Genomic DNA, 13,957 nt, shown 5'->3' with positions numbered 1-13,957 from the left:
GTGTAACGTAGGGGTGTCAAACATAAGGACAGTGGGCAGAATCTGGCCCCTTGAGAGCTCTTATCCATTCTCAAATTGGGCTGGTGAGGCATGGGCCGGCCGAGCCAAGTGGCATTTATATCACATCCAGCCCTCGTAACAATTGAATTTGACACCTCTGGTGTAACGGCTCCCATAAGCTCTGAAATATCATCTTTGTATCCAATCCAATTTATTGGCATATACCCAGAAACATAACATTAGCAGTGCACAAAATTCTCCGTCCATTCATTTTCAGTTTAAATACAGTTTAAGCTTTGGTCCTAGTTTTGACAACCTCCATCAGAAATTATGCCACCTTTAAAGTGACTTCAGGAATAGAATCATTCAATAAAAACCGGCATACAGGAGATTCTTGGCTAGATTTCATTTTATCAATCAAGGGTAGAATGATTTTCTTAATGGGGGCCGTTATGCAGATGACAATTTATGATTATATGCTGTAGCGTGTCATATTGACTCAAACCACATGCACACATTCTTTTCTCGGGGGGAATATTTTTAAATCTACCGTTTAGTACCTCTGAAGGAAGGGCATTAAGCCTGGCGAGCATAAATGCCCTCCATTGAAGGGGTTCTTCAAGCGTAACAAAGTACTGCTGTAATTTCCCATATTTAACTTGTAAACCTAATTTAAGAGGGGAGCATGTTGGTGGAGTAAATGGACATATATCATCTTCATATATCCACTTACCGTGCATCCGTCCTGCAAGGCGCTATATGTGAACCTGCTGTTTCCTTCAGGCCTGATTTCCACATCGTTGGATCCCTGAATCAGGAGAGCTTTCTTGAGATTCCCGGAGGCCTCGTCCATATAGGCAATGCTGTTCTTGCAGTGGTAGGTGAGGTTTTGCGAGCCTTCGGTCGACAAAAGGCGCAGGAAGGTCATCTGGATGTTGGCGGTGTTGGGAGCCAGGCTGTCATCCCCGTAGCTAAACTGGAAGGGAATTCGTCAGAGATTAAGGAGAGATCTTTGCAGCAAAAGGCCCAAGAAAGCAAGGCTGGGATGGGAAGGTGTGGGGCAGCCAAGACAAGAGGGAATTGTGATTCAGAAATTATTTCAGAAGGAAGGCTAAAGTCTGATGGTACTCGCTTGATTCAGTGAATGTAAGAACAGCCTAGAGAGCCATGTAGTGTAGAAGAAGAAGAGTTGGTTTTTATATGCCAACTTTCTCTACCACTTAAGGGAGAATCAAACCGCAATCACCTTCTCTTCGCCTCCCCACAACGGACACCCTGTGAGGTAGGTGGGGCTGAGAGAGCATGACTAGCCCATGGTCACCCAGCTGGCTTCATGTGTAGGAGTGGGGAAATAAATCCAGTTCTCCAGATTAGCCTCCACCGCTCATGTGGAGGAGTGTGGAATCCCAGGTATCCCAGGTTCAAATCCCAGCTTGCTCCATGGAAGCTTGCTGGGTGACCTTGGGCCAGTCACACACTCTCAGCCCCGACCCTGGCTAGTATTTGGATGGGAGGCCTTCAAGGAACACCACTGTCGCAACTCAGAGGCAGGCAATGGCAAACCACCTCCGGAAGTCTCTTGCCTTAAAAACCCCACCAGGGGTTGCCATAAGCCAGCTGTGACTTGACAGCAAAAAAAACACAGACAAAAAAAAACAGCCTTCCTCAATGGCACAAGCCAGGCCATCTATGCTAGCAATGTTTTGTTTTCAGTACAGGCTGACCAATGCTCAGGAGAACTGCAAAAGCACGACTGAGAAGCAACAGGTCAACTTCACTGGCTTGTTATTGCATTCCAAAAACTTAAAGCACTTTAGTTTTCTTAAGCGGGGTTGGCGATTTCTACAGATTCCTTCTTCCCACTGCAGATCCCTCCCTCTGCTGTTACTGAGAGTCTACTGTGGCCCAGGTACAAAATTCCGGGAGACTCAGAGGGCTGCAATGGAGGGGAATCAGCAAAAATCCCCACCTCCCTTTTACGAAAAATTACGATTTCAGAACTGTGTGGCTGGACACAGGTCTGCTGTCTGCAAAACTCACTAAATTTTGACTAGTCCTAGCTAGGCCTTTGTACCTCTTACAATCAGTAGCTGGTGACACTTCTGTGCATGGTTTCTTCTTTTGAGTATGACTATATTTCCAAGCACATTCAATGTATATATTTGTTAAATAATTATTATTGTTAGTGTATTTCCCACCTCCGCCTCCACTCTTCCTCCCATGAGCTTGGGACAGCGTCCACCATTCTCCTGTCCTCCATTTTAGCCTCACAACAATCCTGCCAGATGACCCTAGGTCACCCAGTGAGTTCCATGACTGACAGGGATTTTAATCTGGGTCTCCCTTGGTCTTAGTCCACCAACACACCAGCTCTTGTGTACTTATACCTCATCTTTCCCTCCATTCAGGGAACCTCAAAATGGATTTGGTAGTGTCTTAGAGACGTTATGGTTACAAAACATATGTGGGTAGGGTTGCCAGCCTCCAGGTGGTGGCTGGAGATCTCCTGGGAATTACAACTGATTTCCAAGCGACAGAGATCAGTTCACCTGGAGAAAATGGCCACTTAGGAAGGTGAGCTCTATGGCCTTATACCCCATTGAAGTCCCTCCCCTCCCCAAACCCCGCCCTCTTCAGGCTCCACTCCAAAAATCTCTAGGTATTTCCCAACCCAGAAGTGGCAACCCTATATGTGAGAGACAAAATTCATTAGGGGAGTTGACAGGCTGTGGGAAAGGGAAGGTCCTGAGTTTGGACCCTCACACACCTGGGTGTCACTCTGGTGCTCCGTCTAGGGCACCCCAATCCCTAGGGCTGGTTCCAACTAGGGAGACTTACATGGAAACCGCCATTGATGGTCTCTCCGAACCAGATGTGCTTCTTCTCCTTGCTCTTGCTTGTCCACCAGTTCTTCTTGGGGATGCTGCTAGGCTTGGGGTAGACGCACGTCTCGCCTGTCTCCATGTTGCAGAAAACCTTTATGGCATCCAAGGTACAGCCTTGGTTGGGATCAATCCAGTAGTCACCTGCCAAGAGAAGAAAGCGGTCAGGAGAGGGTTTGCCATTCACAAACCAAAAAGCCGTTTCTCTGCTATTCCACGCTAGTCATCTACAAATTTATCTCTCAGGGCCAGTTCTAGGTTTTGGGGGGCCCTGGGCTGAAAGTACCTGGGTCCCCCATCTGCCCACCACCAGGCCCACTCATGACTCCCTTTCCACCCCCACCTCTGTGTCCTGTGACTCCTTCTCCTGCTCACAAGCCTTCCCACTGCCCATGATCAGTGGCCCATACCACCTGCACACCTTTTCCCACGCAGCACTGGCCTCTGCTCACGGCTGGCAGTGCTGTTGCCATGGCCACTAGGAGTGTCGCCACTGTGCACTGCCCATATAGAATCACAGAGTTGGAAGGGACTACCAGGGTCATCTAGTCCAACCCCCTGTACAATGCAGGAAATTCACAACTACCTCCCCACACACCCCCAGTGACCTCCTACTCCATGCCCAGAAGATGGCCAAAATGCCCTCCCTCTCATCATCTGCCCAAGGTCACAGAATCAGCATCGCTGACAGATGGCCATCTAACCTCTTCTTAAAAACCTCTAACCTCTTCTTAAAAACCTCTAACCTCTTCTTAAAAACCTCTAACCTCTTCTTAAAAACCTCTAGGGAAGGAGAGCTTACCACCTCCCAAGGAAGCCTGTTCCACTGAGGAACCTCTCTAACTGTTAGAAAACTCTCCCTAATGTCTCGGTGAAAACTCTTTTGATTTAATTTCAACCCGCTGGTTCTGGTCCGACCTTCTGGGGCCACAGAAAACAACAACAGAAAACACACACCCTTCCCCCGTGACACTGGGCAGCTAGAAGAGTGGGTGTTGTAGAGTTGCAAGCAAACAGATGGAGAAGGGCACGCAGACAGATGGTAGAGAAGATGCATGGGTAGGAATTGGCAGAAGTGGGCCCCACCAGAAGCTCTGGGTCTTAGCAGCTGCCCCACCTCAAGGTCTGCTGGCACCATCCCCGAACACTGCACGGATAACACTGACCATGCAGGTGTCTATCGGATGTATGGAAGCACGCCACATGTTTAAGCAAGAACTCGACATGCAGAAAAAGGGATCTCCGCCCCTTCCAGTGAGGGCGACCTCTACTTGCTCTCGGCCGCAAAACACACCAACGGTGCTCTCTGGATTAGCACAAGCTGCACAGAAGAAAAGCCTGCCTCCCAGACCCCAAAACTTGGCAGTGCCACACCCCAACTCACTCACCGCTCTTCCACTCTGGGTGGCAAAGTTTCAGATCACGGCAAGTCCGGGCTGGGTTCTTCTTAGAGCCCTCGGGGCTTCGGATGCTTTCGATCTGGTTGTTGAGTGACTTCAAGGTGGCGTCAACCTCCACGTCGTGCTGCCGCAGGTTGCTGGAAGCCTGGTCGGACCGCATGTAGCGCAGTGGGTCGGGGCCTTTCTCTGTCTGACCCAGGCCAGCGAAGGCCGACATGTCAATACCGGGTCCTGGTGGGCCGGGAGGACCTGGAGGTCCGGGGTTTCCAGGAGGACCCTGTAGGGTTAAAAGGAAAGGAAACGGCGCTTGGAATCCTTGCAAGTAAATAAGAGGAATCTGCTGCCATCCCATTCTTGCCTGTGTCCCACATAACTCTCTCTGCATCCTCCTGTCTCACCCACTGGGACGGCAGGTTTTTTGGGCTTTTGTGCTTACAGTGAAATTTCTGGATGGTGCTGCTTTGATTCAGGAGGCTGACTTACATGACCTTTCCGACTCTAATTTCTCGCTACTAGTGAATTAGAAGAAGAAGAAGAGTTGGTTTTTATACCCTGCTTTTTCTCTACTTTTAAGGAGTCTCAAAGATGCTTACAATCGCCTTGCCTTCCCCTCCCCACAACAGACACCTTGTGAATTAGGTGGGGCTGAGAGAGCTCTAAGAGAACTGTGACTAGCCCAAGGTCACCCAGCTGGCTTCATGTGTAGGAGTGGGGAAACAAACCTGGTTCTCCAGATTAGAGTCCACCACTCCTAACAGCTACACCACGCTGGTTCTCTAGAAATGGCAAACATCCTATGTGAGTGTCACTAATGGGAAAACACAGAGCATACAGGGATTTAAGGCCATCCTCAAAGGAAGGATGATTTGGGCCACTCTGTTATTGATACCTAGTTTAGCTCCATAGAGAGATCCAAGCCCCAAAGATGGACAACATGGGGAAAGCAGATATGGGATGAGAAGCCTTTTAATTGATGGCTTCCTCCCGTTACTTACGGCAGGACCAGTTTCTCCACTGCGACCACGAGGACCAGGAGGACCGATGGGGCCAGGCATCCCATTAGATCCATCTTTGCCAGAGGGGCCAACTGGACCTGGGGGACCCTAGGAGAGAGAGCCAAAACATTTAAGTGAGAACCAGGCTGCACATCAGTGCGGGCATCCATTAAATGGACTCCTACGGGGAATTAGCCAGCCATGATGCTCTAAAGCTGTGGAAATCCTGCAACAAGGAGGCCTACATGTTCTGTATGCTGCATATATGTACCGCTAGCATTGGTTGATGGTCATCTTCAGCTCCCAGCCATGTGGTGTAGTCTAACTGCTAAATTATTAACTGTGGTAATTATATCAGGATTTCAGATCCCATAGGGCCATGCAGGACACCCACATGAGGAAATGCACACAGGATTTTTTCCCCTTAGAGAACACTACCCCAGATTTTTGGTCATCAAGACATCATTGATGTGACTGAAGGTAAGCTGCGGCAGCCATTTTGTGACCGGCTCCACCTGTGGCAGCCATTTTATGGCTGACGCCCCCTCCTGAGCAGCCATTTTGTGGCTGCACCCACCACACGGTGTCAGATTTCCAAAGAGGCCCGCAGGCTTAAAAAGGTTGGGGATCCCTGAAACAGAATAACCGAGAGCCAGTCTCCTTTTTCATTTGAAGTTCCTTCTTTCTAAATACGTTAACTTCTTTCCAAATCGTCCTATACCTTTGGAACCCCTGAAGATACTAAAATCAAGGGTCTAGAAATCTGTGCTTAACAATCCCCAAAATTTTAATGGATGAAAAATTCTAAAGAAGAAGAAGCGTTGGTTTTTATATGCCGACTTTCCCTACCACTTAAGGAAGAATCAAACCACCTTCCCCTCCCCTCGACAGATAACCTGTGAGGTAGGTGGGGCTGAGAGAGCTGTGGCTAGCCCAAGGTCACCCAGCTGGCTTCATGCGTAGGAGTGGGGAACCCAACCCGGTTCACCAGATTAGGGTCTGCCGCTCATGTGGAAGAGTGGGGAATCAAACCGGGTCCTCCAGATCAGACTCCACTGCTCCAAACCACCACTCTTAACCACTACACCACACTGAGTAATGAACTTACACACCACATCCAAGTACCAGGCTGTTACATGAAAGGGGTTTTTACTTATTGTACCCTGAAGGGCAGACTTACCCTGGGACCAGAAGGGCCGGCAGGACCAGCAGCACCTTGATCTCCAGAAGTACCCTAAGGAAGCAGGTTGGGGCGGGGGAGAGGGAGAGAAATACCACACAATCATTTCCCAGCCTTATATGGCTTTTCTGGCTATCCTTACCACCATAGTATAGTATAGTTTTACTATAAAGGTTTTCCAACCTTTTCCACATTACACTTAGAAATCCCTGCACGTTGTGGATCACAGATAGGTGTGTTCTAGGATGTGAACTCATTTCATCAGGACTTCATGCTGCCCTGTATGAACTCCGTATAGGAGCGAAGAACATTTACAAACAAGGTGCAATTTATATAAGCTACTGAGATACCTCTATACATACAATGTACAAAAACAAGTAACCACACTATAACCAACACACAGTATGTACAAAATATACAATCAAAGGGCAAAAAGTCTTTCAAAGGTCTCAGCAGAGTACCAAGTAAGTAATGAGTTCAAGTTCAATATTCAAGATGAATGAGAAGCCAAAATCTTCAATAGGATACGGCCGTTACAAATTCACAATAATGTGCGCTCTAAGAACACATCTATGTGTACCTGAGGGGGAAATCAACAGAGGTGGGCATTTCAGGGAAGTGCATCTTCTGTTACTGATCTTCTCGCTGGGGAGCCCCTAGCAGGCTTCCAAGGAAGCCACATTTTCTATGGAGCACAGGTAGAAAACCTTGGAACATGCTACTTCCTGAATTTTACTATGTAAAGTGCAGTCAAGTTGCACCTGATGCATGGCAACCCCACCGGGGGGGGGGGTTATTGCACCAATACATTGGTACGTCCTCGCCACCCGACCCTTTAAACCGTTTAGGGAAATCCTAACTGCACTTTCCCCCACTGACGCTTTCAACCAAAGCACCAATACGTAACATTTCCCCAACACACCAGGGTGAGCAGAATGTTTTTTGGGGGTGGGAGGAGCGGGGGAGTGCCGCATCATTGTGCAGCTGTACTCTTTGTGCCAATGGCCCAATGTCCTGTTGTCCATTGGTTCTTGTAGGTTATCCGGGCTGTGTGACCGTGGTCTTGGTATTTGCTTTCCTGACGTTTCGCCAGCAGCTGTGGCCGGCATCTTCAGAGGAGTAACACTGAAGGACTCTGAAGATGCCTGCCACAGCTGCTGGCGAAACGTCAGGAAAGCAAATACCAAGACCACGGTCACACAGCCCGGATAACCTACAAGAACCGATGAACTCTGACCGTGAAAGTCTTCGACAATATTTTGTCTTGTTGTCCCTTCGCCCTAACATTCTTCCCTCCCAGTGATAAACTCAAATGTTCGGTTAAAAAAAAAAAATTACGGAGTAGATGGAAGGAAGTTAAATGGCTGCCTGGAAACACAAACTGGGATGAACTAGAGGGGGGGCAGAGTCAGCGAGGGGAAACATGGGGAAAGTGGGTGTTGCCGCTGGTATTCGCAGCAACGTTCTTGGCCCGTCGCACCTGTGGAGGAAACATCACGGAGACGGCGCATTCAAAAACATCGACAGAAAAGGGTTTCCGGAAAGAACGATTACTCAGCGCTGTGAAAATGGTTCCACGACGAAATGGGGGGGAAAAGGTGCGGTGAGTGCTGAAAATGCAGGGTTTAAAAGGCCTGGAAAACGTTTTGGGACACTTGGTGCAGTAAACCTCAGGGTTTTCAAGGCAAAAGACGTTCAGAGGTGGTTTGCCTTTGCCTTCCTCTATATAGCGACCCTGTAATTCAGGGGTGGGGAACCTCAGGCCCGCGGCATGATTGGCTGCAGCCTGCGGACTTTCCCGCCACTGAACCGTGTGTGGCCAGCCGGCCGGCCAGGCAAGTGGGGAAAGGAAGCCAAGCGCCCACACTGGCCACGTCCCTCTGGGCCTGTGCGAGCAGAGGGACGTGGCCAGTGGGTGAGCATGAAGGGGCTCTGCCCAACCCCGCTCGCTTCTCATAAGCCCGCCGCCGCACCCCACCGCCGCATCCCTCCCTCGCAGGTAGGTAAGAAGGAGCCCCCCCTTGGGTCAGGCAGGCCGGGTGGGAGATACCCCTGGGACGGGGGCTGAGGAGCCTGGGTGAGCCAGGCAGGCAGGAAGGAAGAGAGGGGCGCTGGGCTGGGCTCCCTCCCTCCGCGCCAGATGGGCCTCCGCTCTGAAAGCAGTGGGGGAAGGAGGTGGCGGCGAGGCCCGGCAGGGCAGGGGATCCTCCTGTTGCTCGCCTCGAGCACATGCCAGCCCGGCCCACAGGTGAGGGGCGCAGTGACTGGGCTGGTGGCACCTCCCTCCCCTTCCTCGCTGGTGGCAAGCTCAGCTGGGCAGGGACAGCTGTCAGTGGGGCAGGACGCCGAGCCTCTGTGGGAATGGGAGGGTCTCCCGGCGCCCCGTGCGCTGCGGGCCGTTCTGCGTGCCCTCCGACTTCTCCTCTGAGTGGGCCAAGGGAGAAGGCGTGGTAGACCCCTGTGTTTGTGGCCGTGTGTGTGTGTGGAGACGCCAGAAAGGCTTCACTCTGATCGGCCTGGTGCGTGCCTGCCTGTGCCCGTTTGTTCATGGGAGGTTTTGCCTTGGATTTGCTGCTCAATAGATGCACATTTTCCCCATCCAAATTCTCAAAACTCAAAAAGAAGCCCCCATGCAGTTTGGAGAATTCGGTTGGGGGAAATGTGCATCTATTGAGCAGCAAATCCAAAGCAAAACGTCCCATGCATAAACGGCCGCCACCTCCGCCGGCAACTTGGCTGGCCATGCGTGCGAGGCGCAGGGCGGCTCGGTGCGCGCGCGGCTCCCTCCCCAGGTCTTATTCCGGCTTGAGGAAGAGGAGCCACCACCCCCCTCCTTCCTCCCTGCGCCAGCAGCATGGAGAAGCCCCTAGAGAGCCCAGCTCCGCCCCCCCCCCAAGTTTCACACATGCCTCCAGCTTTCCCCATGCCACCCGGCTCCAAGAAGCTGTTCTGGCTCTCTCAGGGCTTCTCCATGCCGCTAGCGTGGCCCGGTGAGTGCGTATGTATGTTGGGGGGGGAGCCGAGAAGGCTTCCCCCAATCTCGTGTGTGTGTGTAGGGGGGAAAGGCGTGTGTGCATGCGTGTAGGGAAGGAAAGCCTCCTTCCCTTTCCTTCCTTCCTTCCTTTCCTTCCCTCTCTCCCTCCTTTGCATAGCCTCTCCTAGGCTTTCCAGGCTGGAGACCTGGCAACCCTAGCTTTCCTTCCTAGCCTTCCTTTCCTTCTTTCTCTCTCTTTCTCTCCATAGCCTCTCCTAGGGTTATCAACTTCCAGGTGGTGGCTGGAGACCTGGCAACCCTAGCCTCCCCGCCCCCCTGCCGGGAGATCTACACCCGGTATGGCCCCCGAATGATGTTATAAATGTGCAAATGGCCCTTGACAGGAAAAAGGTTCCCCACCTCTGCTGTATTTCCTTGGTGGTCTCTCATCCAACTACTTGCCAGGAATGACCCTGCTTAGCTTCTGAGATCTGATGAGATCAGGCTAGCCCGGGCTATCCAGGTCAGGGCTTGAATTTTACTACAGAGAAATTAATACCCCTGTAGCAAACGTTTGTTTTTGTTCCCAATTTTAAAAATTGAGAGACACCTTGTGGCCCTTCTCTACCCAAATCAAGCCTAGAAGAGAACCGCTTGGGGGTGGACTCCACCCTATGATGCGCTGACACCCAAACTTACGGGAGGCCCAGGGAGACCCTGCAGGCCGGTGAATCCTCGATGACCCTTCAAGCCTCGTTCTCCTGCTTCGCCAGCTTCACCCTTGTCCCCACGAGGACCTTGCGGACCCTGGAAGGAGAGAACAGAAGGCGCATTCAGCCAGAATCACCGAGAGTCAGACAGCAGAGGATGTCCGACCTCGTTTGCAAAGCCTTTGATGACCAAACGTAGCCAGGTATGGGATAGTGATGCTGTTTGCTTGTTGCCTGAATATCTGAACATCAGGCTAAGATCCTGTTTATACAGCGGGGCATTCATGTGGTCAAGCAACCTTCCTGATGGCCCTACACTCGTCTCTGCTTAACCAATACCTCTTGATACTATCGGCTGATGTGTTCTGATGTCAGAATGGGCATCTGTGACATCTGCAGGTGACTCAGAATACTGGCCCTATGTTTGCAAGGCCCTCTGTGACATCAGATGGCCCAGATGCAGGCCTGAAGCATTACAATCCCCTCTGCCTGCCACTGACTTTTCTCTCTGCTCTGAAGCCACAAGTGTTTGGATTTCATAAAAGGTCTTGCAAGGGACAGAGAAGGTGAGCAGTGAGGGCAATGGGAGAACCTTTTTCCCCCCTGAATGGTATTGTTGATGAGCAACTTGTGCCCTGAATTAAATAATGCCAAAGCATGAAGTGCTGGTGTCGCTTTACTCTGCTCTGGTTAGACCTCACCTAGAGTACTGTGTTCGGTTTTGGGCACCACAATTTAAGAAAAATGTAGACAACGTGTCCAGAGGAGGGCAACAAAGATGGTGAGGGGTCTGGAGACCAAGTCCTATGAGGAAAGGTTGAAGGAGCTGGGTACGTTTAGCCTGAAGAGGAGAAGACTGAGAAGGGATATGATAACCATCTTCAAGTACCTGAAGGGCTGTCACATAGAGGAGGGTGCCAAGGTTTCTGTTGCCCCAGAAGGTTGGACCAGAAACAACGGGTTGAAATTAAATCTAGACATTAGGAAGAATTTTCTAACAGTCAGAGCGGTTCCTCAGTGGAACAGGCTTCCTCGGGAGGTGGTGAGCTCTCCTTCCCTGGAGGTTTTAAAGAAGAGGCTAGATGGCCATCCGTCAGCAATGCTGATTCTATAACCTTAAGCAGATTATGAGAGGGAACACATCTTGGTCATCTTCTGGGCATGGAGTGGGGGCCACTGGGGTGGGTGGGTTGGAGGTAGCTGTGAATTTCCTGCATTGTGCAGGGGGCTGGACTAGATGACCCTGGTGGTCCCAACTCTATGATTCTATGTTTACAACAAAGGATTTCAAATGACACCTTGTATGTGGGTCAGCTTCCTGGGAGGCTTTAACTGGAAACAGAGAGGAAACCCATGATGCTTGGAAGGTAGGATACAGGGGATACCGGTACTCTGTCTTCCTTTACAGGAAGGGCTACAAGCTGCACATGTTCCAGTGCAAATACAGCAGTAAGACTCAAACAGGCTGCAGTTCTCTAGCCCCCTCTACTGGAGGTGCCAAGTAAACAACCAGGGGATAAAATATTCTCAACTCCTTGTGGAGGCAAGGCCATAAAAGAAAAATAAACCTTTTAAGGCCAATTTTATTAACAGGAGTCGCAGTGAGAAGGCAGCAGCAGAGTACATCTCTTTAAATAAATCACAGGCTGGTTTTGTCTGTGAGGGGAATGGGCCTCTCCCGAGAGACTCAACGGTGAAAGCAGGGAGGTCCCGAGTTCAAATGTCTCTTCTGCCACACACGCACCAGGCGGTCTTGGGCAAGGGTTTTCTTTCTCTCAGGCGCAGCCCCCCTCCTCCATCTGCACTATGAGGACGATGGTCACACAGGCTGACCTTGCAGGGCTATTGCAAGGAGGACAACGAAAAGTGTGTGATGCTCTTATCTCTTCACAGGTAATTCTACCTTATTGCTAGGATGATGACTACTGCACTGAATTCTGGGGAACTGCTGCACCTGACAATTCTCCGGTTGGAGAAGGAAGGAGCACAGAAGATACTCCTGCCCATGAAGCATGCGAACGCTACAGACAAAAGGCAATTGACTCTGAAGTCCATACTGGCTTCTATTTCCATGAATGAAGACTTATTATTTATTATTTTGAACATTTTATTAAATCCTGCCTTTCCTCCAAGGAGCTCACCATTCACCATTCCCCCCTCCTCCATTTTATCCTCACAGCAACCCTGTGAGGGAAGTAGAGAGAAAGAAGGAAGAAGAAGAGTTGGTTTTTAAATGCCAACTTCCTCTACCATTTAAGGAAGATTCAAACTGGCTTATAATCACCTTCCCCTCCCCACAACAGACACCCTGTGAGGTAGGTGGGGCTGAGAGAGCTGTGATTAGCCCAAGGTCACCCGGCTGGCTTCGTGTGTAGGAGTGGGGAAACCAACCCGGTTCACCAGATTAGTGTCCGCCGTTCATGTGGAGGAGTGGGGAATGAAACCCGGTTCTCCAGATTAGAGTCTACCACTCCAAACCACCGTTCTTACCCACTACACCATGATGGCTGTCTCAGATACTCGTGCTTTGATATTGTTACATGACAAGCACTCCTCGTAACATACTGTTGCTGTGATACAGCCACATTTGAAAAACAGAGTCACTTTCCCCTGATTGATGCTTATGCTCAGAGGCTCAGAGAGGTAAGCCGGGGCAGCCGGAGGCAAAACATATCCTTCGGGCACTCCTCTCCAAATGCTGTCAGTAAATAACACAGGGCCAAACTAGACTTGTGGCCACCGATGCCATTTCAGATGAGAATTTAGCCATTTCAAAATTGCCATGATGGCCTGATCCTGAATGGGCCCACGGTGTGGCAGCATCAGGGGATCTTATGTCCCCCCACACCCGATACCAAAACAGTGCATGGAATACTGCCATAATAGATATATTCGATAATTTAGTATGTGGAATTTAATGATGATATATTCCTTCATAACCATAAATGCGAATTCACTAGATAGGCACAGAGGTTCTGATTGGACTCTATGAGGGACGGATTAAAAGGTCACAGGTGATATCGGAAGAAGAAGAGTTGGTTTTTATATGCCGACTTTCTCTACCACTTAAGGCAGAATCAAACCGGCTTACAATCGCCTTCCCTTCCCCTCCCCACAACAGACACCCTGTGAGGAAGGTGGGGCTGAGAGAGTGTGACTCGCCCAAGGTCACCCAGCTGGCTTCATGTGTAGGAGTGGGGAAACAAATCCAGTTCACCAGATTAGCCTCCGCTGCTCATGTGGAGGAGTGGGGGACTCAAACCCGGTTCGCTAGATCAGACTCGACTGCTCCAAACCACCGCTCTTAACCACTACACCATGACCTTGTTTTGCCCACTAACCTTAGTCAATATGAACCAATTCATTGGGGGTCCTCGGCCTTGTGGTAAACTGCCTCCCCCCAAGTACTCCAGCAAGTGTTATTGGCTTATGTCTTGGGGATACTAATCACCTTCGGCTCACAGTGGATTCAACATCATCTATGAGAGCTCAGAAGAAAATCGACTCGGTAATGGAGAGGTACTCACCGGCATGCCGCGTGCCCCTGCTTGACCTGGAGGACCCAACGGGCCTTGGGCACCCTAGAGAGAGACAAAGACAGGTTAGATGTTCTCCTGGCACCCTCTGCGTTTACGCTGAGATGAGTGGTGACCCTTGAACAGGATTTGGATGAAGGCAGGTTAAGGCTTTCCTTCTAGGGTGGAACCTAAGTAGAGTACTTCTCTCCGCAAACAGGGGAAAAAAGCAGATTGGGGAGGGCAAAAAAAACACTGGAGGAGAAGGGTCAAGAAGCCCCCCTCCCATTCACAGAGATCT

At 50.4% G+C, this 13,957-nt stretch overlaps 1 protein-coding gene across 1 annotated transcript in view; it reads right to left on the bottom strand.

The window, feature by feature from the left end:
- The window catches only part of COL2A1 (collagen type II alpha 1 chain), a 112,687-nt gene that overhangs the window by 1,513 nt on the left and 97,217 nt on the right, over positions 1-13,957 (bottom strand). Inside the window, exons 47-53 of the mRNA XM_056867231.1 lie at positions 13,669-13,722; positions 10,131-10,238; positions 6,458-6,511; positions 5,278-5,385; positions 4,271-4,559; positions 2,839-3,026; positions 734-976 (exon numbers count right to left, since the gene is read on the bottom strand). Of these exons, the coding sequence (XP_056723209.1) occupies positions 734-976; positions 2,839-3,026; positions 4,271-4,559; positions 5,278-5,385; positions 6,458-6,511; positions 10,131-10,238; positions 13,669-13,722 (1,044 nt within the window). The remainder of the gene's footprint in view (positions 1-733; positions 977-2,838; positions 3,027-4,270; positions 4,560-5,277; positions 5,386-6,457; positions 6,512-10,130; positions 10,239-13,668; positions 13,723-13,957) is intronic.

The sequence above is a fragment of the Euleptes europaea genome, chromosome 1 (genome assembly GCF_029931775.1).
Source record: "Euleptes europaea isolate rEulEur1 chromosome 1, rEulEur1.hap1, whole genome shotgun sequence".
In the NCBI taxonomy this organism is placed as follows: Eukaryota; Metazoa; Chordata; class Lepidosauria; order Squamata; family Sphaerodactylidae; genus Euleptes; species Euleptes europaea.
Note: the sequence above shows the minus strand (reverse complement) of the source record. Positions and strands in the feature narration are given on the sequence as shown.